Genomic DNA, 25942 nt, shown 5'->3' with positions numbered 1-25942 from the left:
CTACTAGTAGCCAAAAGCTAAGTGAGTACTATATGCTTACATATAATTAAGGCAGGGTGATCATGTGCCCGCTGAGTCCACCAAAATTCCGAATTCCAGTATCTTTACTTTCTTTGCTATACTCGTAGTAGCAACCTCGAGCTTTGCATGTCCACAGTCATGCCATTTTCCACGAAAAAACGTAAAGAGCCTCCGTCCGTCACTCTGCACGACTTTTTCGCTCCAAAGATCCCTGCGAAGAGAGTCTCGGGAGTACGTCCTTCACATGCCAGCTCTTATGCGAAAAAGGAGCAGGCCGCACTTCGCTCAACTGAAGTCATATTCATTGATTCTGACTCTGATGAAGAAACAATCCAACCAAACAAGAAATACAAATCACACAAGGTGTCAGACCAGAATAACTCTAATGGACAGTTCGTCGACCCGCTTCCTGAGAAGAAACATAGGAGCCATCCTAGTAGTAAGAGCGCAACAGATAACGTCTCTCCTGATACACCCAATAACTTGACCAGGGTATCAGCAGTCTTATCGAAAGAAGGGGGAGGACTACTGTCCTTACCATCAGCTCAGAGCAGTGTACCCATTTCCTTCGGACAACCGAGCAATCTTTTGCAGGATAGGAGTCTGGAGCCCTTGGAAAAGACCAGTTGTAGTAATGCATCATTCACAAGCCGCGTTACACCTTCTCTTCAGTACCAGCGTACCAAATTGGACCAGCTTTCTGAAGAGTTATCTTTTGGTACCCCAGCCGTACTGCTGTCTTCGCAGTCAAATACTGCTGATTTAAATCAGGTTCCACCTAAACCAGGATCTTGGAATGAGGACGCAGACAACTTTTCCGTACGTGGAGGCAGTGACAGTCGGGACAGCAGCCCAAATACACCACTCATGGATGACACGAAAATGCAGTTTAATAAATCTTGGGATGTGGGTTTGGACAAGACGGTTGCCGAGTCTATACACGGCTATCACGTTCAGAGAGAGGAGGTGGATTGCGTGAGTCACATTGCAAATAGTATTGCATGCCCTGTGTGTGCCCAGTGCTTCTCTGCAGTGCAGGTTGATGTAAGTCCAATACATCCTTGTATGAGACGTATTTAGGACATTAACTATTCAGGTAGAAAATTCAAAATCACGTCAATCGATGCATTGACCATGCATCATCTCCCCCATTGATCCCGAATGACAGCCCATCTTCGTCAAAACTCATGTTGGATCAAAAAACCTTAGCTTTGCCCCTGAAGGACAATGCCTTCAACTTTTTGATGTCCAGTCACAGAGAAAATGAAGTATGGACAGAAGCGGCAGTCGCTGACGTCCGAGCTAGTGAACACACTCAAGTATCAGCAAGTCGCCATAAAGCACCATTTTATAAAGTACTACAAGGGATGCCTATAGCAGTGGATGCTTTTAGGTATGGGGATATTCCGGGAGTTACTGCTTATTTTTTAACGTGAGCACAATATCTACTTACTATAAATTAAATACTGATCCATCTCTGCGATTTACAGGCATGCTCACTCGGACCACTACACGAATTTATCACATAGTTGGAAGAATGGACCCATATATTGTTCTGGTTAGAATATCCGTCTATTACCCCAGTTTCGAGTCCCTCCTGATATATCGTTTATCAATAGACGTGACTGCGAAGCTCATTACTCACATGCTCTCTATTGATCCTCGATGGGTACACCCCCTTCCCATGGATGTACCAACAATCATACCCAATACGGGTGGTGTTTCTGTTACATTGATTGAAGCAAATCACTGCCCAGGTTCCTGCCTGTTCCTTTTCGAGGGACTTCAGACAGTAGATGCAGGTGGTAGTGCATATAAGTCCCGATTTGTAGGCTCATCAAAAACATTTCGGTATCTTCATTGCGGCGATTTTCGTGCATCTCCTCGCCACGTGCTTCACCCTTCGGTGAAGAATAAAAGGATGGATCATGTTTATCTCGATACCACTTACCTCGATCCAAAGGCAAGTAGCCCAGAAATAGAGGGACCAAATATGATTTTGACAAATTTCTGCTTCTGCAGTATACCTTTCCCCCTCAATCACTCGTCATTTCTGCTTGTGCAGAACTCGCTCAAAAGATTAGCTCACAGTCATCGTCTGGTACTTTCCGCTCGCAAGGAAATGGTACATCTACCATGGATGATTGGGTAGCGCACGTCAAGCCCGAGTCCACTCAACATCTCAAAGAGGGAGGAGTTTTGGTGGTAGTTGGGTCAGTGCTGCAGTCCCTGTGTGGAATAATGTACCGTGCTAAGACCTTACAATAGCACTTACTCCATAGGCAAGGAGCGGATTGTTAAAGGCAAGAGCTGTTCGTCTTCGTCGGCACATCTTTTGACCGGGTGCCATTCAGCTATCGCAAGAGTTCTTCAAACAAAAATTTATTGTGACGCTCGAAAAGCTGCTATCCTTCGCTGCCAAAATGATTCTGAGCTTCATGATATGTTAACTTCTGATCCCATCGAAGGCAAAGTCCATCTGCTTCCTCTCGGTATGATTGTATCCGATAAGCTCAAGATATATTTGGAACGCTTCAAGGGAACGTACTGTCGTATTGTTGGATTCCGACCCACTGGGTGGACGTTAGTATCTTCATAACTTCTCTCTTTTTTATATGCAAGGCCTCACAATTTGACAGTTATACAGCTCCAGTAGGCAGTAATCCATGTCCTCCGATATCTACCGTTATATCAGCCTCGCAACACCGACCCTTCACTTTCTCAAATCTAAAACCCATGCAGAAATCTTCCCATGTCATTCAACTATATGGCGTCCCTTACTCGGAGCACAGCTCATTTTTCGAGCTTACATGTTTTGCACTTTCACTCGATTGGGCAAAGATAATAGCAACAGTAAACGTTGGTAGTGAGTCTTCGAGAGCTAAGATAAACAAATGGGTCCAGCATTGGGAAGTGGAGAAGAAGAAGAGGCCATCAGATATCATTGTGGAGTATAGAGGACTCGACTATTGGTAGTTTGCTATACTAATCGTGGGCATTTAGCGAGGCTCAATCATCATTTGATTAGACCGTAGTGGATTTACAGCCACTATCATCATGTAAGCATTTTAAAGCATCATGAAAAAAGCATACATGGCATGGTATGATACATGAATACTAAGATGAAGCGAACAGCGTTAGACCTATTGCTCAGCAGCTCGCTGTCTCCTCCTGACATCTCTCTCCTCGGAAATAGTGAGTTTGGTACCCTTACCCTTGGGTAGGGATATCCATGGTTTTGTACCTTCACCGATGACGAAGATATTGGAGATACTGATCCCCAATGTCAGTTTAGCTGACAATTTTACACGCGAAAAAAAACGCACCGTGTGGCAAACGTCCGGTCCAGCGAGTCTTTCACGTGCACGATATCGAAACCACCGATGTGCTTCTCTCTATGCACGATAACTCCAGCACGACCCATGTTACGCCCGCCAGTGATCATGACAATATTTCCAGTGTCAAACTTAACGAAGTCGATGATTTTTCCCTGTTCCAGGTCAAATTTGATGGTGTCATTGACTTTGATCAGAGGGTCTGGGTAACGGATTGTACGACCATCGTGGGTGACGACATGGGGAACGCCCTTAGCACCAAGAGCGACTTTGCGCACCTTAAGAAGCTTGTAGGAAGCTTCCTCGGCTGTGATCCGATGAATTGTGAAACGGCCCTTTACGTCATAGAGCAAGCGGAAGTGCTCGCCAGACTTTTCAATAGAAATAGTGTCTGATGTCCGTATATCACATTCAGTTGCAAATTTCATCACGTTCTGAGCACTTACCCATGAAACCAGTAGGGTAAGTGGCATCGGTCCTGACTTTACCATCAACTTTGATCAAACGTTGTTTGACGATGGAAGTAACCTCGCGACCAGTCAATGCATACTTCAACCTATTACGAAGAAAAATGGTGAGAGGAAGGCATTCGCGTAATTTATGGGGACCAGGAGAAGGACGAGGAGCCTAGATACGTGGAGTTGAGTTGATACTTTCAAAAAGCTCATGCAAATAATGGACATACATAAGTTCCGCTCAATTTGTCAAGCATCCATGAAGAGGGTGCAGCAAGGCGCTTCAAGTGTTTTTTGGGTCCTCGTGCCTACGACAGTCGTTAGTAAACATCTCTATCATTGAAACAGCTTGTAGGACAGAAATATGCAGAAAATGCAAAGCAGCTCGATATAGGGTATCCGTCCATCGGTACAGCCATCCATCCAATCTGAGAGAACGGACCAATGAAACAACCACTAAAAGAGGTTTGTAGGCCCACAACCTGCGTTTGGAACATTCCACTAACCATGGTGGGTTTCTTGAGGTCGGAAGGGGTCGACGACGGCGGTCTTGATCTTGATGCTACACTTGCGACTTAGTCTAGCGGGGAAGCTGGGACGTGAGTTTAGGGGAGGTCAATATACGGTCACGTGATCTGTTCTGATATCGCCTCAAGCTGAAAATATTGAGGTACAGTTGCAGTCGGTAAGTAAGTCAACAAAGGCGCTACTATAGATGTTGTTTTATTCTATATCTATATTACAGTAAACACTGCAGGTATGAACAAGCCCGATGGTGCTTATTCACGGGCTGGACCTCGTTTCTACGTCTCTCGTGGCTCCTGTTCGGTTCAGCCTTGCCACGTGCTGATGTAAATACGAACAAATTAACTGCGCCGCTTGGATGTGTTCCAGTATCCTCTCTGTGCTGCAACGCAAATATACCCTTCATCATAGACGAACACTATATTCCCCGACACACCTGCAAAGGCCTATTTGCATCATTCTCTGCAAGTTATGTCTTGGAATAACATACCCGCAGACGTTAATGGTCACAATTCCCATTTACCTTTCAACGAGCACTACAGCATTTCCAGAGATCAGCGTATCGAGGGTGTATGGCCGGCCAACAGCTCTCAGGGTATTCAACCCTCATCTCCCCACCAAGGTTCCTGGGCGAATGAGAAGCGTCATCTCGAGAAAGAGCGGAATGTAGCAAGCCGTATCTCGTTTTCCCAGTTCAAACGAACTATACTGCAGTACTGGCCGGCGTCTTCTTTATCGCTACCGTCCATGTCGCGGAGATCAACTGATTCTTTTAATAAGGCTACGAACGGGTCGACCAATTCAACATTCCGCTTTGCTCTTCTCTGTGCCTTCTGGTATACCACCTCTGCGTTATCATCAAATACAGGAAAGACTATCCTAACTCAATTTCGCTATCCGATCACCCTTACCATCATACAATTCGGTTTCGTCGCATTTTTTTGCCTGCTTTTGATGAGTCCTGCCCTTGGGTTTTCCAAATTACGGCCTCCGACGAAGGCCATCGTATGGAGCACACTTCCTATGGGTATGTTTCAGGTCGGAGGGCATGTGTCTTCAAGTATGGCAATATCTCGGATCCCTGTCAGTACCGTTCATACGATCAAGGTATGTCTATTAGCTATACACTAAGAGCTTCAGAGACAAAACTGCTTTTAGGCTCTATCTCCCCTATTCACTGTAGCAGCCTATGCTCTGTTGTTTGGTGTGAGATACTCTCCCAAGACGTATATCTCGCTGCTACCCCTCACTATTGGAGTCATGCTAGCGTGCACTTTCGATATGTCCACCTCAAGTCCTGCTGGTCTTCTTTGTGCTTTCGGGTCTGCTCTTGTATTCGTTAGCTCAAACATATTTTTCAAGAAGATCATGCCCTCAGGCGCGCAGATGTCATCCCATAAACTTGACAAACTGAACCTTCTACTGTATTCATCCAGCATGGCTTTCATCCTCATGATCCCTATCTGGAGTTATACCGACCTTCCCTTGCTTCTCTCTGCCACTGAGGATCCGACCCACGTATCTCACCCTACGCGTGGACATGCAGTCCCTCACTCAGTGCACTACTACTTCTTCGTGAATGGTACTGTCCATTTTGCGCAGAACATCATAGCTTTTATCATTCTGTCTTCCACGTCACCCGTCACATATTCCATCGCATCACTGATCAAGCGCGTTGCTGTGATTTGTATAGCAATAATGTGGTTCAACCAAAGTGTACATCCCGTGCAAGGGCTTGGGATAGGAATGACCTTCTTAGGACTTTACATGTACAATACCGCCAAGGGTGACGTGGAAAGGGGAGAAAACAAAATGAGAAGAGTCGAGGCTGTTCGAGATATGATGCTTCCGATCAACAAGACTGAAGAGAGGATGTTGAACGGGACTGATTCCTCACCATCCCGATTGTCTGTATCCGAGGTCCCCATTATGGCCGCTACGACTGGGATGGGTACGTCACCCGTGTACGGCCGACCGCGAACACAGATACCACCACCTCACAATAACTATTCCAACTTGCGCACTCATGATATCCACTCGCATATACATCCGAATCTCCACATACAAATAACGTCCCCGACGGCTGCAGTGTCTGCTCTGTCTAAGCGCAGTGCTATCTCGCCTACAGACTCTTATCCCTCACCGCCTCCGTCTAACGATTCTCCCCCGCTAAAAACCATTTCCCTTGGGTTTCCACCTCTCAACTCGCATTCTCATGTGTATCCTCTCTCGCACTCGCATCAGATAGGGCCAGAACCGCAGCTTCTCGCAGCCTGAACATTCAAAATACCCCAGGTATATCTTTATTGATTTTAATCAAACTTTTTCTGTGGTTCTCCACCCTATTCCCTTGCCTGCATTATTTAATACACAAAACATCCTATCGACCCCATTTCACTCATAGACTTATACGAGACGACTGTCATTTCGTTACGCACTTTGGATTTGAACGACCTTCTTTTTCGTAGACGAACCCTTTCGACCTCTATTGTATATCTTTCATGGCAACTTGTTCATAGCGCTGTAATACATCTGACGTAGAGACTATCGCGTTGGCTGATCCACTTGTGTAGGAGAATGGGAGTAACGTACTACAGTAAAAGTATACTTTAGTTGGGCGGTATTCAGGGTCCTACTGTGGTACCGCCGCGCTACTCCTACCGAAGCACACGTTGTCTCACGTTACAGTAAGGCGTCACGCATCCTAGATAATCCTACTACTAGCATGAGTACAGTGGACTCGACCGTCGAAGGAGAACAGGAAGAGCCACAGAATGCTCTGACAAAGAAATTCACTGAAGCAGAGTGGGCAGCACTGAAAGGATTCCGTGTCAGTTTTACATTACGCTTTTCAATACATAACGGCGTCCTGACAGGGCTGGGAATAGAGCATTCTACCCAGCGTTATTGCAGAAGGATACCGTGATGATCCTGACAGGACTGACGCCGATACGAAACCCGTCAAGCTATGGGGCGTCGATATAGATCCTTCTAACCCGATAGACGCTCGTGTCAGTGTCGTCCTCATGAAGTTCTTACGAGCAAGGTGCGCATGGCTCCAAGACCTTCTTTCGTAAAGGATTATCTGACAAAAAATACGACAGGAATCTTAGCATACCTGAGGCTAAAGATATGTTGGTTTCGACCTTGCGCTGGCGTGAGTCTTTCAAGGTGGAAGAGGCACTCCAGGAGGAGTTCCCCGAAGATATCTTCGGACAGCTTGGATATATATACGGGCATGACAAAGAGGGACGGCCTGTTGTGTACGTCAATCTCCCTACCATGTTCATACCCTGGTACTCGGTGACGAGTCACCCGATGTCAATCACAGATACAACCTGTATGGCGCAAACAAGGACCTCGACGCTGTTTTCGGCGACGTGAACCGTTTTTTGCGGTACGCTTCTCTCCCGCGTCGTTGACAAGTAACCCCCGTGATATAGCTCTTTCTGCACATAAGATGGCGCGTCGCCTTTATGGAAAAGAGTATCGCTCTCCTCGATTTCGAGACTATCGACCAGATGGTCCAAATTCATGGTATGTCGTTCAGCCTCACTTACCTTATCATCCATTCGAAAATGAACACTGACATGAATCTAGATTACGATGGCGTAGGCTTTTCAAGCCGCACCCCGAATTCCAAGAATGCCGCTTCCGAAGCCTCGAGCATCTTCCAGGGACACTACCCCGAGCTTTTGGTACGTTCCCTCCATCCGTGCTCTCCCATCAGAGCCGACCAACCCAGTCTCATTCACCATATACCTCGCACTACAGTCACGAAAATTCTTCATCAACGTCCCAAGCTTCCTCTCGTGGGTTTTCTGGATATTCAAGCCACTCATATCGTCTGCGACCTTGGCCAAAATGTCGGTCGTTGGCAGCGGGAAACGCGCCATCGGACAAGCACTGCTGCCGGTCATTGACGCAGACCAACTTCCGAAACGATATGGGGGAGAGGCAGATGCCTTTTAGTGCAATGGTTGTTAATTAGTCGCTAGTTTTCTTGTAATGATCGACATGACCGTAAGGTGTCAATCACATTCAATTAATATACCCAATTAGACTACGTGCTCACCGTTCCTGACATGCTCTATGAAATGAAATGCTTTTTTTGTACTGCAAACTCCATCGAGAAATGTTAATCCTTTGTTGCACGGTTTACCTTTTTATTCTTAGGACTGCATCATGAATCAATGAAAGTAATAGCATCAACACGACTTGAAGATATCGTACTTTAAGAGTAGTGAGCTGTGCGTGTATTATCAGCCACTGGTGGAGTATGTACAGAGTTACAGAACAACAAGCCCTACAAGGCAACTTGAAACAAAAGGAAGACGGTTGGAAGGAGAGAAAAACTAAAAGAAGAAAATTACAAGACCTGGAATTTCTACTAGCTCCCGCCCGAAAAAAAGATGTAAACATACAAGCCAGCCCTATCTACTGTATACATTTTTATGATCAAAAGTTATCCACAAATGGCATTATTCACCACCGCCAATACCAACACTACTCCCGCTTGCAACTGTCACTGCGTATTCTTGCTTCACGGGATCCCACCCCTCGGCCCAGCTAGGTGGGCGACCACCGAAACGGGCGAATCGAGAGTAGGCAGGGGCGGGTGGTGGACGCGAAGACCGCAAGGAAGGATTACTGTATGCATAAACATACGTCAACGGCAGATAGTGCGACGAGCGGGAGATCAACTCACTTTGCACTCAAGGTGGGCCCCAGGGCTAGCCTTGCAAAGTTGCTTGGAAACAAAGGGTTTCCAGGTACTCGATCACCTACTGGATCGTAAGCACGTTCACTTCCACTGTCTCCGCCTGCGTCAGAACCGTAATGGTGGGTGTATCCATACATTCTGTGTGTAGGGCTTAGCTACACGGGTGAGAAAGATTAGAGAAAAACATACCCTGCACTGCTGGATGTGCGGGGTGCACCCAAGCTAGATACGGAGCCATGAGATGAAGTGCGGGATAAACGCTTGGAAAACAAGGGTGAAGAGGGGACTGAAGGGCTCGGAGTGCGGTATGCATGAACGGGAGAGAATGGAACGATAGGGACGAGGGGAGAGGATGGAAGAGGGGAAGTGGAAATGCGGAGTCCGTGAACTTGTTGTTCGCGATCCTCGCGGTCCTTTTCCTCTGCAAGTTTTTTGGCATTTGCAGCCTCGTTTGGAGCGTCGTCGTCGTCTTCTTGGTCTTCTGAGATGTCCTGCAAACCAGCACCTGGATCACTCTGAGTAGAGGGGAGAGAAAGGGGAGGAGGATTGCCGGACGGTGTCGTAGATTGTGGGCAGCTTGTTGCGAAGAGAGGCTCGATAGAGAGATACGAGGGCGGAGAGGAGGGGGGAGGAGAGGGAGAGGGAGAGACAGAGAGAGCCAGGTTACCGGACTGTGAGATGATGGGGTCTGCGGGGGGAGATTTGGCATGTGGGGTGGTCACATCTTCGGTGTCATCGATATCAAAGGTGCCGATGAGGGGAGGATTGGATGGAGAGTCGACTATAGCCTGTTCGTTGTCAGAATCCCAGGCGTCCCAGTCGTCGTCGAGCTCGAGCTCAGGGGGGACACCAAGAGCACCCTTCATGCGTTCCCAGATGAGCTCTGAATGGGCGAGGATGCATCTGCGAGCAGAGCGAACCCAGAGAGCATCTGGGGCGGAGTCGCGGTCGACAGTGGTGAGCCAGAGACGGAGGGTAGCGAAGGACCACGTGGGGGGATTAGGGGGGAAGTCGGAGGCATCGGAGAAGATAGGAGAGACAGAGGGCTCGTCTGGCTTTGCAGAGAAAGTCTGTGCGAGGAGAGAAAAGAGCTTGACGGTGGGGGCACTGGACAGAAGGACCGAAACCTCCTGTGGACGGTCCACGAAGGGCAGGTAGACATCGACAGGCAGCGCAGTAAACGTGGGAGCGGCGGTCTGCGGACCAGCAACGGGGCCTGCTGAGCCAGGCGTGGACGGAGCAGACGGCGTAATGTACCGGGGACTGGACGACTGCCGTGCAAGCTCGACGAGCTGGTCTGCGCTGAGGTTCGGTTTGGACGCGAACGAGCCAGAGCCAGAGAGTCGGCGGGTGAACGACGGCGAAGAGGGCCGGAGACGAGGGGAAGAGGACGGGCTGGAGGCGGACTGGCGGGTGGTGGTGGTGGTTGGGGGCGGGGGAGAGGGTGCAAAGGACGAGAAGGCGAAGCTGAGGCGGGCAGAGGGGTCCTGGCCGGTGATGGCGGAGGTGCTGACAGGGCGGCGGTGGGATCGTCTGTGGTGCAGAACCGGCGACGACGGTGGTTCTGTGAGGCTGATCGACGAGATCGATGAGACAGGCGAACCGAACGGCGAAGAGTCTTGCACGCGCACTATCGTCAGCTTGCTCGACGACGATCGGTTGGGGTCCAGATTCAGCGGCGAGTGCTGTCCCCACGGATCAGACGCTGACACAGACCCACGGCGAGTAGACAGCCTGCGTTGCGACATCCTCCTCGTCTTCGATGCGGGCAGAAGAAAGAGTGCTCAAAATCAGTGGGGAAAAGCCTTTTTAGTAAACTCACTTGCCTTCTACGGAACCCCTTCTTATGTAACACAACCTGCTTCTGACGTACCCATGACATCATGTGACTGCGTAATAGTCATTGCAACCGCATCATCCCACCCAGGTCACCGTCGCTCAATCTCCATCACTTCACCCACATACTTTCCTTGCTCTACTCAATCTCAGTCGGAAATGACTATACTAAATTAGTCAGAATCCTGACAAATCAAACTACTTACATTGAATCAGCAGAACTTGTAATTGCATGCAGTCTCATGCACTTGAATGCAATACACTGTAGCATCACATCATTGTGCAGTGCAGTCATACATTATACATTCACAACTATATCTGGTCACACTTTTGCAATTTCATCTTTTATCCTGTACCACCATCTCAAAGCTGCCCAAAGTCTCGTCCTGAACTTGGGTCCGGACCTGGGTCACTGGACCAAACCTTTGCACCAAGTCCAGTTCAGGTCTATTAATTGAAGACCTGGTCCAAACCACTTTGGACCTGCATAATTAGTCATAAGTAAGGGCTTCTTCTTTGACACACTCACTAATAATCTAATTATACATTTGCTAAAGTACTGTATTTTCAATTTTTTTCTTCTACATTCTTTGCTAAGTGGTGAGGGTAAGGAATTTTATTTATGCTTTCAATTGCCAGAACCATGGCTTTTAGAGTTATTGGAGTATAGAGATTGGAGGAGCAGAGGTGAGAATGGAGGGACAGATCAGAAAGAGCGGGCACATTGAGACATATCTCCATTAATGCATAGTCGGGATCAACACAGTCCTCAACCCATGCAGAGCGTGGAGGACTGCTGACTGTTTTTTTTATCTCAGTGGCATCCAGAACTGCTGTAGTGGCACAAGGTTTTGCAGTGCTGGAGGAGGACTTAGGGCACAAATTTGTGTTGTGACTGGTTTGTCTGCAGAACAGACAGAGATTATTGTCAAAACAATGTTTGTGTTCTTCCAGAGTGAATTTTCTGTCCTTGCCTAACTTATGTTCAATTGAGAACTTCTGGGAAGTGTCTAGCCACTTGCTGAGAGCTAACAAGGACAGAACTAGAGTCTAGTATGAGTAACTATATTATCAGAGAGTACAGAATGTGTACAGTACCTAGAGTCCAGTATGAGTAACTAAAGAATAGGAATACTGGACTCTGCAATACTAGTCCGAAGTTTTGTAAACAAAGGTAAACAAATCAGCCACAAAGGCGAAATTATAGAATGCTCAGTGAATACTGAACAATAGAGCAAAAAGAATAAAGAGGAAAGTGATTTAGAAAGAAGGGAAAATAGATAGCTCAACTAGGTGCAGAATCACCAAAACTAACAACTTATTGGTCAAGTCCGGAGTTTTTGGAGTGGGGGTTGGGGTATGAGGAGAGTTGGGAGGGATTGAGGAACCCCTAGGGGTACAAGGAGAATGGGCATTGAGGGGCCATGGAAATTAATTGCATCCCTAGGGGTTAACAAGCAGAAAAACTGAGGAATTTGGTGTTGCCCTGTGAGGTGTTACGTACACATTTAACCATGGGAGAGATACAGAGGGTCCAGAAAGTGTCAGTTTAAATATACCGTCAGAACTGTGACCTTTGGAGTAGCAGAGTTTGGAGTGCGGAGATGAAGTGGGCAGTAAAACAGAGCACAAAGTTGGGGATTGACATAGCTTGTACGCTAGGCCCTTCTGTGGATCTTAGTCCCTCACTTGTCAGAGTGAATGGGTGAGAGTAGAGGATGAATAATGGAGTGGAGTAAAGGTCCTTTGGAGAAGGACCAGAAACTCAGAAGGAGACTTGAATAAAGGTGGGAGGGACTAGTCAATATCCGAACTGCAGGAACGGAGTACAGGAGCTACGGCTTATATACTATCAGAGGGATGGGAGTTTGTAAGGAGTAACTTGTAATGTAGGTATGGAGTTTCATGCGGACAAGTATCTAGTGAGGGAAAATCATATATGAGGGGAGTGTACCATAATGTCTAAACTACAGAGTACATGAGGAATATGAGAACATGCGGAGGAAATGTATGGCGAACTAGAAGTCCAGTGCAGGAGTATCAGAGTGGGTATCTATGTAAGGACCATTCACTTTTCCCTATCTTTTCATTCCATGTCTTGGTTTTCAAACACTTTTCCCATTACACCTCTGGCTTTAAGGCTAGAGGTGTCCTTTGCCATTTTACTTCTCATAGCGTTAACGGGTTTTCTCAACCATCAATACCATTTTATATTGCAGATCAGTGACTGGGTAGCACTCCCAGCCAGCCAGCACAATGGGTAAAAACTGGTAATAGAGATCTTGCTAACCAGCTTCAAGCCACATCAGTGCCTGGATATATTAATAGACACTTTAGTCAGGATTTTACCTCATCATAAGGATACAGTTCCTGAACATGCATGTCAATACCTATTATTAGTATATGTGAGGCAACATTAAATTATAACAAAGACAATACCCGTCTCCAATTGCCCTTGTAGGGAGTAAAAGGTACAATGAGTTTAAGATCAACAGATGCTAGAGATTTTAGCAAGTAGAGGACAGGGAGTAAACTCAAGGGTTTCTGTTGAGGAATAAAGTGGATAATTCAAGTAATAAAAAGCTAAAGAGCAATACATGAGTATGTAGGGTTTTTATAGCTAATTGTCTATCTCTCAGACTGGAAAATAGAATAAAAGAAAAGTGGTCTGAGGATGAAACTATCCAATAGAAAAAAGGAACAACTTATTGTACGACTTCAGGGATTAATCAGCAGGTGAGAAAATGTACTAATAATGGGTATGTCATGCACGTTCAGAAACTGTATTCTCATGATGAGGTACAATCCTGACTAAAGCATCTATTAATACGTCCAGGCACGTATGCGGCATGGAGCTGATTAGTGAGATCTCTACCACCAGCTCTTACCCATCATGCTGGCTGGCTGGGAGTGTCACCCAGTCTCTGATCTGCAATATGAAATGGTAACAATGGTTAAAAAAGCTTATTAGAGCTATGAGGAGCAAGATAGCAAAGGATACCTCTAGCCCTAAAGCCAGAGGTGTAATGGGGAAAGCGTCTGAGAACCAAGGCATGGAACGAAAAGATAAGAAAATGTAAATGGTCCTTACAGTATATTTTCCCACTTACTGATTAACCCTTGAAATTGTACAATAGTTGTTCTTTTTCTTATTGGTCGGTTTCATTCTCAGACCACCTTTCTATTGTTCCTTTTCCAATCTGAGAGATAGACAATTAGCTATAAAAATCCTACATACTTGTGTATAGTTCTTTAGCTTTTTATTACTTGAATAACCCGCTTTACTCCTGATCAAAACCCTTGAGTCCACTCTCAGTACTCTACCTGCTACAATCTCTAGCATCTGTTGATCTCAGAACTTATTGTACCTTTTACTCCCTGCAAGTGCAGAAGGAGACAGGTGTTTTTTTGTTATAGTTTAATGTTGCCTCACAATCTGGAGTACCATGTGGGGGTGGGGTACAGGGCTATACTAAGCAGCAGAGCATGATGAGCATAATTCTGAGAGTATCAAAAATTTGGGGGTTTGGTGTCATGCACCAAAATTGATTGGTAGCATGGACAAGTGTCAAAAATGAAGCAAATATTCAAAAGACTCGCCTTTGCGCCACACAAGCACAGTGCCATGTGGAATAGTAATTAATATTGCCTTTTTTGAACTTGTGGCTGATCAGCACCATCTCTATTAGGCAGTCAAGTCGCGCTCACCTTTACTTTCCATTCAGTACTTTCTGCATTTTGGTAAATTTCCGTGTCGCCACTGGCTACACATTGCGCCCTTGCTTTTGTTGTTCTCCCTTACCCTTTTCCCTTTACTTAGCCCCACTATGGGCCCTTAACTCTCCTTTTTATTCTCACCAGATGGTCGTATCTGGCTCCCTATTCTAGTCCACTTCTTCGTCACCTCCACCCTCCTCCTACTCATCTTCCTTGCTCCTTCACCACACTTGATGTCATCACTCTCCATCCGCCTCCATCACCAATCTATTGACCACCATATGCCACTGTTAATATCAGCAAAGCCCCAGCGGCCAGTCTAAATTGGGAAACAGGTCCATCTTCATGATGTTGATCTGCCGTTTTCCACTATTAAATCATTGGTCACTTGTTTTCCCTTGCGTTGCCTATGTACATTGCTGTCCCATTCACTTGGGTACATTTATCCTTCGTCCATTGTTTTCATTACAGCTACACTTACCACACACTGCCTGGGACACATTTGTTCCAAATCGGAACTACTCTTCTCCCTCCTTCATTTGAGCAGGTGGTCCAATACAACCAGACCATTGATAAGGCCATGGAACTGTCAGATTTGGACTAGGTGGTGGACCGGTGGCTCCAGTTCCTTTTTTTCAGCAGAACATCCATTTGCAGTGCAATTATTTTTCATTTTTGAATCATTTTTATGGACACATATTTTTTTAAGAATGCCTGACTGACAACAAAGGAACTGTGTTGATACTGAAGTTATTTTTTGCCTTGCTTTCTTTACTGCATCTTCCCATGACATCATGATTTTCTTGCTCTTTTTCTGCTATTGGACTTTATTTTATGGCTGTACAAACCTGTTACATTACTTACACAGTATTCATTGTTTCATCTCTTTCTTTTCCTTATTTTGATGATCTTATCCTGTACTACCTATGCAGGATTTATCAGCATACATTCCTTCCTTCATGTTCTCCCTCATTCTTTTTGCACAGCTATACTGTGCATAGCCTATCTTTCTTTTACTATATAAACCCCTGTATTTTACCTTGTAAAAAAAAATCCAATTCAGACTTTTTCTCTAATCTCAAGTATACTACTCACTGCTGTGAGGCAACGATAAACTATAACAAAAACGAAACCTGTCTCCTTCTGCACTTGCAGGGAGTAAAAGGTTCTATGAGCTTGAGGTCGACAGACGCTAGTAAATATAGCGAGTAGAGGACTTTGAGAGGTAAGCTTCAAAGGTTTTCGTTGAGGGGTAAAGCGGGTAAATTCAGTAATAGAAAACTAAGGAGCCATACATGAATAGGTAAGGCTTTATATAGTGAACGGTTTGTTCCTCAGACCGAAAGGAGAATATACGAAAAGTGGTCTGAGGAATTAATCAACCAATAAGAAAAAGGGGAAGTAACTATTGTACGACTTTTGACTTGATTAATCAGCAGGTGAGAGACTTGTACTAATAATAGAGGATTGTCACGTGTGTTCAGGAACTGTATCCCCATAATGAGGTACAATCCTAAATAAGGCGTTATTAGTATAACCAGGCTTTACTGGGGCTTGGAGCTGGTTGGCGAGATGCCTACTACCAGTCCCTACCCAGTGTGCTGGCTGGCTGGGAGCGATACCCAGTCTCTGATCTGTGATATAAAATGGTAGTGATGGTTAAGAAAGCCTGTGAGGGCTATGAGAAGTAAAACGGCAAAGGATACCTCTAGCCCTAGAGCCAGAGGTGTAACGGGAAAAGCGTTCGAGAACCAAGACATAGCGAAGATAAGAAAATAATGAAATGGTCCTTACAACTGCTACTTGTGATTCAGTGTGCTAATGGTCACAACACTTCCCACTGCTACCACTGTTAATTGCTGTCATTGTCACTTGTCAGTTCTGAAGTCCACAGAAGGGCCTAGTGCATGAGCTAAGCCAACTCCCAATCTCGTACTCTGTAACTCTAACACTCTAAAAGGTCACGGTTCTGACAATGGGCTGATATGACCCATCCAATAAATATTACCAAAATATGAGTAAGCAACTTTTCAATGTTATTCCTCTACAGTACTTTGTTTTTGTTGCAAAACATATAATAGACATTCAAACACTTAGGATAACCTGCCCACCCATTGTACCTCACTTATAATCCTTATTTTTTAATATAACTAAGTGAAACTACAATAGATGTCAGTTTAATGTAATCTCCGTGAAATGTAATATAACATATTTCAGCTGCTGTCCAAGAGGCTATAGAAATGACAAAAGTATTTCTATACTAAGCCGCCTACTACTTATAATTAAAGGTGCTACTCACTAAGGTACAATGGCTCCATGGAGAACAGTGGATGCTTAGCAGCTTTAGCTGCTGAGACTGGGTTTATCTGGCTTTGTCATTTTTCAGGATTTTATATCTTGTATACCATAATTACTATACCATAAATACTGTAGAGGGGGAAGCTCACACTTTCACCCGAAAGCCTTTGCATAGCACATACATATATATATACATACATACATGATCATTGCTTACAAATTATTCTATATACAGTGTCTCAAAAAGAAAATACACAGCATAGCAGATTTCACAAATTGTAGTGCTCTTTGACAATAATTGACAATAAATACAGATTCACTTAAGGTAGTAAGTGTTCCAAGTAGCAAGAACCTTGTACTTATCAGATATGTGGAAATAAAAAACTTTGTACTATATAAATTATAATGAAGTACTTACCACAAAAACTGGTGTGCATTTTGTTTTTGGGAGTGACACCTGCTCAAAAACATCAAGTATATCAAAAGCAGTATGCAAGATAATGAGACTACCCTTTCTAATACTTTTCAGCACCCCTTTTATCATCTAAAAGAGCCCCAATTTGCCTTTGCGTACTTTTAAACAAATTATCAATGTAGTCCATCTCAATATAACCCCACTCATCCATCAAAACATCCCATAACTCTGTAATATTTTGTGGCAGTGATGTCTAAATGGATGCACTCAACTGGCCTCCAAATAGTGATATGAATAAACACTATTGAGCATGTTTGGTACTACTTGGATAGATATGCATTGAGCCTTTTTTCTTGAACTACTCCTTTGCCAAATTGAATGTACAGTAACTCTAAAAACCCTTTTCATGTTCACTCTGGGTGTCATGCATGAAGCATACCATCAAACAGCATGAGAATTGTAGTTAGCTTTGGTGGAGTGTTAAATTGTACATACTCTTTGGCTATAAAATTGCCCCATAGGTCCTGTGATTTGGTTCACATGCTATGGAGATATGGTTGATTTAAAACAACAACACCATGGAAAGGGTTTTTTCACTTTTGAATTGAAAGGGTATTTGGATATTATCAGTACTTGATATAGCCTCCTTTTGCCCTAAACACTACCTAAATCCTTCTAGGCATACTTTCAATCAATTTCTGACACTCCTCAACTGGTATCTTCTCCTACTCCATTTAAGTCCTTACCCACAATTCATGAATCACATTGGGGGGGTTTTTTATACCGTGCAAGCTTCCTCTTGAAATGTTCAATAGGATTTAGGTCAGGTGATTGTGCAGGCCAAATTATAGCATTGAATGCTTGTTCCTCTAGCCAGTCCTTGGCCTTCCTGCAGGTGTGCTTGGGGTCATTATCCTGCTAAAAGATACTTTCAGAAGGATTGAGACCATAATACTCTAGGGTTTGTTAGAGCTCATCCGAAGGTAAAGGTCCCATCCATCCTACCATCAATCTTGGTAGCAAATCCAATTGCTTTACAAGTCATACAGCCCCACATCATCAAGGAACCTCCTCCAAACTTAAGAGTTCCATCTACCAGTCTATCACTAATCCCCTTACCTGCCCTTTTCTATGCCCATCTGACCGTAGGCAATTGATTTTAGTCTTAATGTATCATATTACTCTTTTCCAGTCCTCCAACCAAAGTCCAAGATCCAAACAAGCTTTGTGATGCCTAGTAGAAAAAAGGGGGTGTTTGGACTTCACCACATCCTTCTTACTAGATGTCTTCAAATGAAGACAAACAGTATTGGATGAGAGGGGTTGGTTGATGATGCTGGTAAGGGCTTTGGTCATTTAAACAGCATTGTCAGCTTTGCCAAAGGTAGTGAGATGTTGGGCATGTCAAATATTGGTAGGGGAAAGCTTGGAAGAATGACCTTTAATAGCTTTAGGTAGGGTAGAATGCTCTTTGGAGCAAAGTTTGGATATAATAGAAGGGCTAACACCAGCCTGCTTGGCAATGGCTTCACTGGAGTAGCCAACATCAAGCAATAAAAGGATAGAGCTTTTTTGAGTAAAAGGGAGGGATTTGACCATGATGGTGGTTGAGAATCAGAAGTGTGTGAACTTTTTTAAGCTCAGACATACTATTTGTATATATATTTTTCCCGGACCCGTAGGTTCCAGGTTTCCAAAGCACAAATGTCCGCTGCATTTTCCAAAGACCTTTTAGTCATTACTCATTTACGTTTATGCTTCCTTTCCTTTCTCACACTTTTGGCTTATTCTGTCTATTGTCCCGTGGCTACCCCGGTGCTACTCACTCTTGCATCCATTGTATGTTGTTGCTCTGTGATTGTTGTAAAGACTGCACAAAGTGTCAACTGTAATGCTGTGTGATCTGGACACAGCCAGGGCCAGGTCTGCCCCAGAGGGCAATGGTTTTGTTTGTACCAACACATAATAGCAAATATCCAATGTTTTAACTAAGGTTCTAGTCATCAGTTCAAAAATGAAAAAACCCTTTTTATGGTGTTTCTGTTTTAAATCAGCCATATCTCCATAGCATGTGAACTAAATCACATGACCTATGGGGTGATTTTACAGCCAAAGAGTATGTACAATTTAACACTCCACCAAAGTTAAGTACAATTCTCAAGCTATTTGATGGTATGCTTCATGCATGACACCCAGAGTCAACATGGAAAGGGTTTCAAGAGTCACTGTATGCTTTGGATTACTGCCTTGCTGGAAATAATAATTCTTCTTGGTAATACTGAGGCCTCAAAAGGCCTTTAACAAGTTATCTTTAAGGATTTGGACATGTAAATTTTCATCTATATTGCACACCATGCAGCAAATGCATCTAAATCCCTCAGCTATCAGGTACCTTTACACTGTCAGAATTATTTTATCTTTATCACTCACTATGTTGTAGTTCTTGTGAGGCAAAGCAAGACTAAAACAAAAATAAAATCTATCTCTCAGCACTTACAGAGAAGAGGAGGTTAGTGGGTCCAAGGTCAACAGATGAGATTGTTTAATACAGCAATTAAAGGATGAGAGCTGGACTCAGAGGTTTATGATATGGAGTAAAGTGGGTAATTTAAGTAATCAAAAACTAAAGAACTGATACATGATAGTACAGGGTTTATATAGTGATTATATATCATCATCAGACCAGAAAAAGAATAAAAGAAAGGTGGTTTGAGGATAAAATCAGCTAATAAAAAAAAGATAAAACATTGTATGACTTTGGTGATTAATCAGCTGTATGAGAAAGTAATCTATTAATTTCTCCAAGTGCTTGATCTGATTTGAAGCTGGTTGGCAAGAGTATTGCCAATCACTCCAACTATTGTGCTGGATGGTATGGAGTACTGCCCATCCTCTTAGCTGTGATATAAAATGGTAATAATGATTGAAAAACCCAAAAAAATCTAAAATCTAAAAAGATACTGAATGATATCTCCAGCCCTAAGGCCAAAAGTGTAACAGGGAATGTGTCAGAGAACAAGACATAGTGAGTGAAGGTGGAAAATGAAATAATCCTGACAGTTCTCAGACACTTTCCCTGTTACACCTTTGGCCTTAGGGCTAGAAATACTATTTGGTATTCTCCTTATTCTTGCCCTTTTGGGATTTTTTAACTATTGCTACCACTTTAAATTGCAGCTAAGAAAATAGACAGTACTCCCTGCCATCCAGCACAATGATTAAAGTGGTTGGTAACACTCTTGCCAACCAGTTCTGAATCTAATCAAGTGCCTGGAGATATTAATAGAGGCTTAATTGAGAATAGCACACTATTTATGGGGATACTATTCTAGACCAGCCTGATAAATTTATTAATAGACTATTTTTTCATGAAACTGATTTGATCCTGACAAATGTTGATCAAATTCTTGCCTTGGCTACCTCCAGTACCATATACAACCATTGGAGCATATCCGATTAAACTTGAACTCATTCAACAACTCTAGTGCTTTCCAGTTCTTAATTGTCCAATCAGTATGTGCCTTGACCTATTCCAGTTATTTTTGCATGCAAGGTGTGTCAAAAAAGGCTTCTTTTGGCATACATAGGCACTGAGGCCACACACTCAAAGTCTTGTTTAGATTTTTTCTGCATTGATATGCAGGAAATATCTCATTTGTAAGTCAGCTATGTCATATGCATTACTGTATACAAGAATTTGAGCAGCATATTGCACATCATGGGTAGTGAACTTTTCTGGACAGCCTGGTTTTTGTTTGATACGATAGTAATCTTCATTATTGGCATATCAGCTGAAAATGTGAAAAACAGTAGTGTGATGGATGCTGAACTTTACAGCAATGTCTGCATCAGACACACCAAAAGCTTTGTCCCTACAGATTCAAGTTTGTTTGGTCAGAGAAGTATATTTGTCATTATTTAGATAATAGGATATAGAAGTCAATGGGATGGGTTTCAAGGTAGACTGTATGTGTTGCTATTTTGATACACCAGAAATGTCACGACCTGAACAAGAGCGCTAGTTTCTTTTTTATTTTCTTTAATATCTAATCACATGAACAGATATAATATGTTAAGCTGCTGCTATTAGCGCGGATAACATAATACTTAGTTATATCAGATCACGTGACCATCACGTGACAAAGAGCCTAGAACTATTACAAAGAACATCAGTCAGCGCCTCATGGCTACTGCATGTTATATCAGTCAGCGCCTCATGGCTGACTCTCAGAAACGTATATATAGTGAACACCCATGTACATATTTTCCTTAGTTGTTGATTACTTCTCAATCGATTACTTGTGACGCTACTTGTCGATTTAAGGTCTTCATCCCTCCGTTAGTTCGGTATAGGGGATAAGGCTTTTACACAATCAACAACTACCATGAGTACCGTCCATGAACGTAACAGCAACAATCCTAACCACCATCACCGTTATCATCATCATCATCTTCCTCATCCTAGCCCTACTCAAACGTTCAATCCAAACCACCACTACCCTCCCACTTCATCACATCCCCACTCGCCCCAACACCATTTTATCCTTCTTTCCCGCCAACGTATCACCCTCATCCTCCCAAGACTCTTTTGTCACCATCCCCCTCTAGTTACACTTTTATATCATCATAATCTCTTTGGTGTGGAACCACTGGGATTTTCTCGGTTTTACGTAATTTCATCCTTCGAATTCCTCTGACCAGGCCGCGCATTTGCGTCCGCCAGTCGGGAGAAGAACTGACAGCTTAATAAGCGGGTTACATTGGGACAACCGTTCGGACCCCAATTTATTACGATACCTTTTACATAAAATTCATAAAATACAAAAATAGTTACCTTACATACATAGTCAGTGGTGGACAGAAGAGGACCACCTTGACTCAAAGAGAAAAGATAGACTACTAAGATCTTAGAAAGCGGTGTATCGATCCAGCTTATCACTGGTGAACTCCTTTCTATGCTTAGTAGAGAATTGTACATTTGGATAGGAGAGCAACGCGTCTACTCCCAAGATTACGTATTCAGAGGACAATTTCCTCTACCAGAAATAACAACAATCAGAATCCCATCCCCCGTGATTAAATCCGAAACTCCCCTCCTCCCCAACTCAAATTTGATGTCAAACTAGAATATCGAGATCTGCCCGAGCCATCCAACAGCACGGACAGCGCCTTCACCAGGGAAATGATGGACTCATTACCCAGAATAGAAACTCCCCCCCCGAAAGAAGCGCAATTGGAAGCATTCGTAAAACAAGAAGTGGAAAAGGCAGTAAGAGCAACACAGATGCTTTACCAATCGCAATTAGACGAGGCACTCGAAGAAGTGAGCGTCTTAGAAAGAAAGTTAAAGAAGCAATCGCCACCACCTCCAGAAAGAACGGAGAGAAGTAGAACGGCATTGGAGAAGCCAGAAAACTTCTCCGGAGATAAGAAAAAGTACAGGGCCTTTAGAGAGTCCTTACTTTTACATTTCGAAGATGATGCCATCTACTTCAAAGACGATAGAAAAAAGATAAGCTTTGTGCTATCTTTTATGAAAGAAGGAGAAGCCGCGGCCTTTCGGACCGACTGGCTAGAGAACCGGGTCGACGCTCAACAAATGGGGCTCGATATCACAAACACATACGGAAGCTGGCCGTATTTCGCAGACAAAATGGAAGAAAGATTCAAGGACAGCTTTGAAAAAGAAGCTGCCAAGAATGAAATACTGACCCTGAAACAGGGCAATGAAACCGCCCAAGCCTTTTTTGAAAGGTTTGAAGAAAAGAAAAGATGGGCGGGATACACAAATAGGATAAATGAAGAGTTCCTAATATCTCTACTCAGAAGAAATATGAATAAGCCGCTAGTAGATAGGGTGATCTACGGTGGGCATATTCCTAGAGATTACCAAGAGTGGAAAAGAGAACTCATCAGAATGGACTATATTTGGAGAGAAAGAGAAAAAGAGAAGAAAGGTTCCGAAAACGGAAAGAAATCCTATTCGGAACAAAAGAAAGAAGGAGAGAAGAAAAGAGACGGAACCGGGTATACCTACACCGGGAACGGAGAACGAATGGAGGTGGATAAAGCGAAGTTCCGCACCGAGGGGCGATGTTACCGATGCGGAGAGAAGGGACATAGAAGCTTCAAGTGCAAAGACGCACAAAAAAGGAAGCCGCAATTTAATGTCCGAGAATTCTTAGAAAAGATGACGAAAGAAGAGAGGGAAAAACTCCTAGAGGGTTTTTAAAAAGGCCAGCGGTACCGCATCGACCGACTGAGCCTAAAGATGTTTCGAATCGATTTCTTCCTTTGACTGTAGATACGTATGACTCAGAATTGTTAAGCTGCAGCTTTAGCGCGGATGACAATAAAACTATTTCCACCCAGACAAAGAAAGAAATCCGAAACAAAAAAGATGCAACTAGAGTAAAAGCGGCGCAAAGTGATGAGACATCCGCAGTTCCGACGGCGGGCAAATCGCTAGAAAGCGCAGCATTTACGATAGATACTAAGATTCCTACACCCGATGCGGCGAACTCTACAGAGGAAAACGCAGCAGAGACTGTAGAAGAAAGGTCAGGAACCCCTTTAAAAAAACCTAGAACAGAAGTTTGGACCCCAGAGTGGGTAGTAGACAGGCTAAGAGACCAAAAGGAAGAAAGATCCATTGGGATTCTGAGTGCCTGGACACATAAAAAGAGAGCGAGAGAAGTAACCCGGGAAACGATAAAAGAAATCAACCGGTTACCAAAAGTAGAAGCGATACAAGCGATCATAGAAATTGCCTCCCCAAAAAAGTACATCAGGGGCACCCAAGGCAATCAAATGAACGTAAAATGTAAGCTTACAATGTTAGATACTCTCCAAATAGAAACAGTCGAAGCACTATTGGATAGTGGATGCACGGGGAGTTGCATCGACTCCCAATTTGTTAAAGACAAAAGATATGAGACAAGGAAGATACCGAGACCTATTCCAGTTTACAATGCAGATGGAACTCTTAATAAGAACGGAGCCATCAATGAATTTGTAACACTGCTCATGGAAATCGACGGACACGTCGAGAAGATACATCTTGCCGTAACCAATCTGGGTAACGGAAAAATGTTTCTAGGACATGAGTGGTTAAACAAACACAATCCCAAGATAGACTGGAAAGAATCGAAGTTGACCTTTGAAAGATGTCCCGAAGAATGCAGGCCGAGAATCCGAATCTCTGATCCAGAGGAGGATCCGGAAATATTCTTTGAGGAACTAGGAGAAGACGAGCGGATGATACAGGTAAACCTCCATAATTTCGAAGATGCCACGATCGACGATCAATATTACCATATCAGAGCCCAAGGCACAATGGCACAGAAGCTAGCAGAAGCCGCAGGCAAGGATCGAAAAGAAGGAGGATTCGAAAAGATAGTGCCAGCACACCTTCATCAATACAAAGACGTATTTGATAAAAAGGAATTTGACACATTACCTGAAAGAAGGCAATGGGATCACGCAATTGAACTTATACCGGGAGATCACTCCCTAGATTGCAAGATCTATCCATTGGCAAGGGGAGAACAAGAAGAACTAGATGCGTTCCTAAAAGAGAATCTAAAATCGGGACGGATAAGACCATCAAAGTCCCCGTTCGCATCCCCATTCTTCTTCATAAAAAAGAAAGACGGAAAGTTAAGACCGGTTCAAGATTATAGGAAGCTAAATGATATCACTATCAAAAATAGATATCCACTTCCATTGATCGGAGAACTAGTAGACAAGTTGAGTGGAGCAAAATACTTCACAAAACTGGACGTAAGATGGGGATATAACAATATCCGAATGAGAGAAGGAGACGAGCATAAAGCGGCGTTTAGGACAAATCGAGGGTTATTCGAACCATTAGTCATGTTCTTCGGACTGACAAATTCCCCCGCCACGTTCCAAACAATGATGAACACGCTTTTCAAAGAGTTGATAGACGAAGGGTTAGTGATCATATATCTAGATGATATTATGATATTCACCAAGGATATAAAAATGCACCGAGCAACGACGCAACGTGTGTTAGAAATCCTAAGAAAGAATCATCTCTATCTTAAACCAGAAAAATGCGATTTCGAACAGACAGAAGTAGAATACCTGGGACTGATCATCTCAGAGAACGAAATTCGCATGGATCCGGTAAAAGTAGAAGGAATTAGCAAATGGCCAGAGTGCAAAAATAAGAAGGAGATACAAGCATTCTTGGGATTTGTAAATTTCTATAGAAGATTCATAGAAGGCTTCGGGGAAGTAGCCAAACCATTGACCAAGTTAACGGGAAAAGAGGATTTCATTTGGGGGAATGAACAACGCGAAGCATTTAAAACACTGAAACAACGCGTAGCTTCAGCCCCAGTGTTAGCTCTCCCAGTACCACATGGCCAATACAAAGTAGAAGCGGACAGTAGTGACTTCGCTATGGGTGCTGTCTTATCACAAAGACAAAAGGATGACTGGAAGCCAATTGCATACCTCTCCAAAGTGTTAAACCCCACAGAACGCAATTACGAGATCTATGACAAAGAACTTCTTGCCATCATGACGGCACTTAACGAATGGAGACATTACTTAATAGACGCAGAAGAGGAATTTGAGATATGGACAG

The 25942-nt window shown here is 43.8% G+C and overlaps 8 protein-coding genes across 8 annotated transcripts; 5 read left to right on the top strand and 3 right to left on the bottom strand.

Moving 5' to 3' along the window:
* Nucleotides 1–90: 90 nt before the first annotated feature.
* SERLADRAFT_416833 (uncharacterized protein) lies at nt 91–1398 on the top strand (the record flags this gene model as incomplete). Its single annotated transcript, XM_007320783.1, has 5 exons — nt 91–840; nt 910–996; nt 1042–1065; nt 1102–1117; nt 1274–1398. The coding sequence occupies 5 exons, from the start codon at nt 148–150 to the stop codon at nt 1396–1398; spliced, it is 945 nt and encodes a 314-aa protein (XP_007320845.1).
* A 242-nt stretch (nt 1399–1640) lies between these two features.
* Nucleotides 1641–4394, bottom strand: SERLADRAFT_472969 (uncharacterized protein; the record flags this gene model as incomplete). Its single annotated transcript, XM_007320782.1, has 9 exons — nt 1641–1984; nt 2044–2234; nt 2290–2324; nt 2376–2604; nt 2661–3294; nt 3348–3747; nt 3803–3983; nt 4042–4119; nt 4318–4394. 5 exons carry the CDS (start codon nt 4318–4320, stop codon nt 3165–3167), a joined length of 792 nt encoding a protein of 263 aa, XP_007320844.1.
* Nucleotides 4395–4717: 323 nt separating this feature from the next.
* SERLADRAFT_472967 (uncharacterized protein) lies at nt 4718–7002 on the top strand (the record flags this gene model as incomplete). Its single annotated transcript, XM_007320781.1, has 2 exons — nt 4718–5443; nt 5495–7002. The coding sequence occupies 2 exons, from the start codon at nt 4808–4810 to the stop codon at nt 6611–6613; spliced, it is 1755 nt and encodes a 584-aa protein (XP_007320843.1).
* Nucleotides 7003–7010: 8 nt separating this feature from the next.
* Nucleotides 7011–8459, top strand: SERLADRAFT_472963 (uncharacterized protein; the record flags this gene model as incomplete). Its single annotated transcript, XM_007320780.1, has 7 exons — nt 7011–7166; nt 7225–7382; nt 7441–7599; nt 7668–7733; nt 7797–7873; nt 7937–8034; nt 8111–8459. The coding sequence occupies 7 exons, from the start codon at nt 7062–7064 to the stop codon at nt 8306–8308; spliced, it is 861 nt and encodes a 286-aa protein (XP_007320842.1).
* A 64-nt stretch (nt 8460–8523) lies between these two features.
* SERLADRAFT_416831 (uncharacterized protein) lies at nt 8524–10963 on the bottom strand (the record flags this gene model as incomplete). Its single annotated transcript, XM_007320779.1, has 5 exons — nt 8524–8986; nt 9045–9197; nt 9249–10744; nt 10776–10816; nt 10933–10963. The coding sequence occupies 5 exons, from the start codon at nt 10961–10963 to the stop codon at nt 8818–8820; spliced, it is 1890 nt and encodes a 629-aa protein (XP_007320841.1).
* Nucleotides 10964–17425: 6462 nt separating this feature from the next.
* Nucleotides 17426–18243, bottom strand: SERLADRAFT_350783 (uncharacterized protein; the record flags this gene model as incomplete). The annotated part of the gene is made up of 3 exons (XM_007320778.1): nt 17426–17578; nt 17725–17740; nt 18110–18243. Coding segments are annotated over 3 exons (303 nt in total), but the record flags the coding sequence as incomplete, so codon positions are not given.
* Nucleotides 18244–22850: 4607 nt separating this feature from the next.
* Nucleotides 22851–23267, top strand: SERLADRAFT_395311 (uncharacterized protein; the record flags this gene model as incomplete). The annotated part of the gene is made up of 1 exon (XM_007320777.1): nt 22851–23267. A coding segment is annotated over one exon (178 nt), but the record flags the coding sequence as incomplete, so codon positions are not given.
* Nucleotides 23268–23345: 78 nt separating this feature from the next.
* On the top strand, nt 23346–23693 carry SERLADRAFT_395307 (uncharacterized protein; the record flags this gene model as incomplete). Its single annotated transcript, XM_007320776.1, has 1 exon — nt 23346–23693. The coding sequence occupies one exon, from the start codon at nt 23381–23383 to the stop codon at nt 23555–23557; it is 177 nt and encodes a 58-aa protein (XP_007320838.1).
* Between the last annotated feature and the right edge of the window lie 2249 nt (nt 23694–25942).

The sequence above is a fragment of the Serpula lacrymans genome (assembly GCF_000218685.1).
Source record: "Serpula lacrymans var. lacrymans S7.9 unplaced genomic scaffold SERLAscaffold_10, whole genome shotgun sequence".
NCBI classification, from domain to species: Eukaryota; Fungi; Basidiomycota; class Agaricomycetes; order Boletales; family Serpulaceae; genus Serpula; species Serpula lacrymans.
The sequence above is the reverse complement of the archived record's forward strand: the minus strand, read 5'-3'. Positions and strand labels throughout refer to the sequence as shown.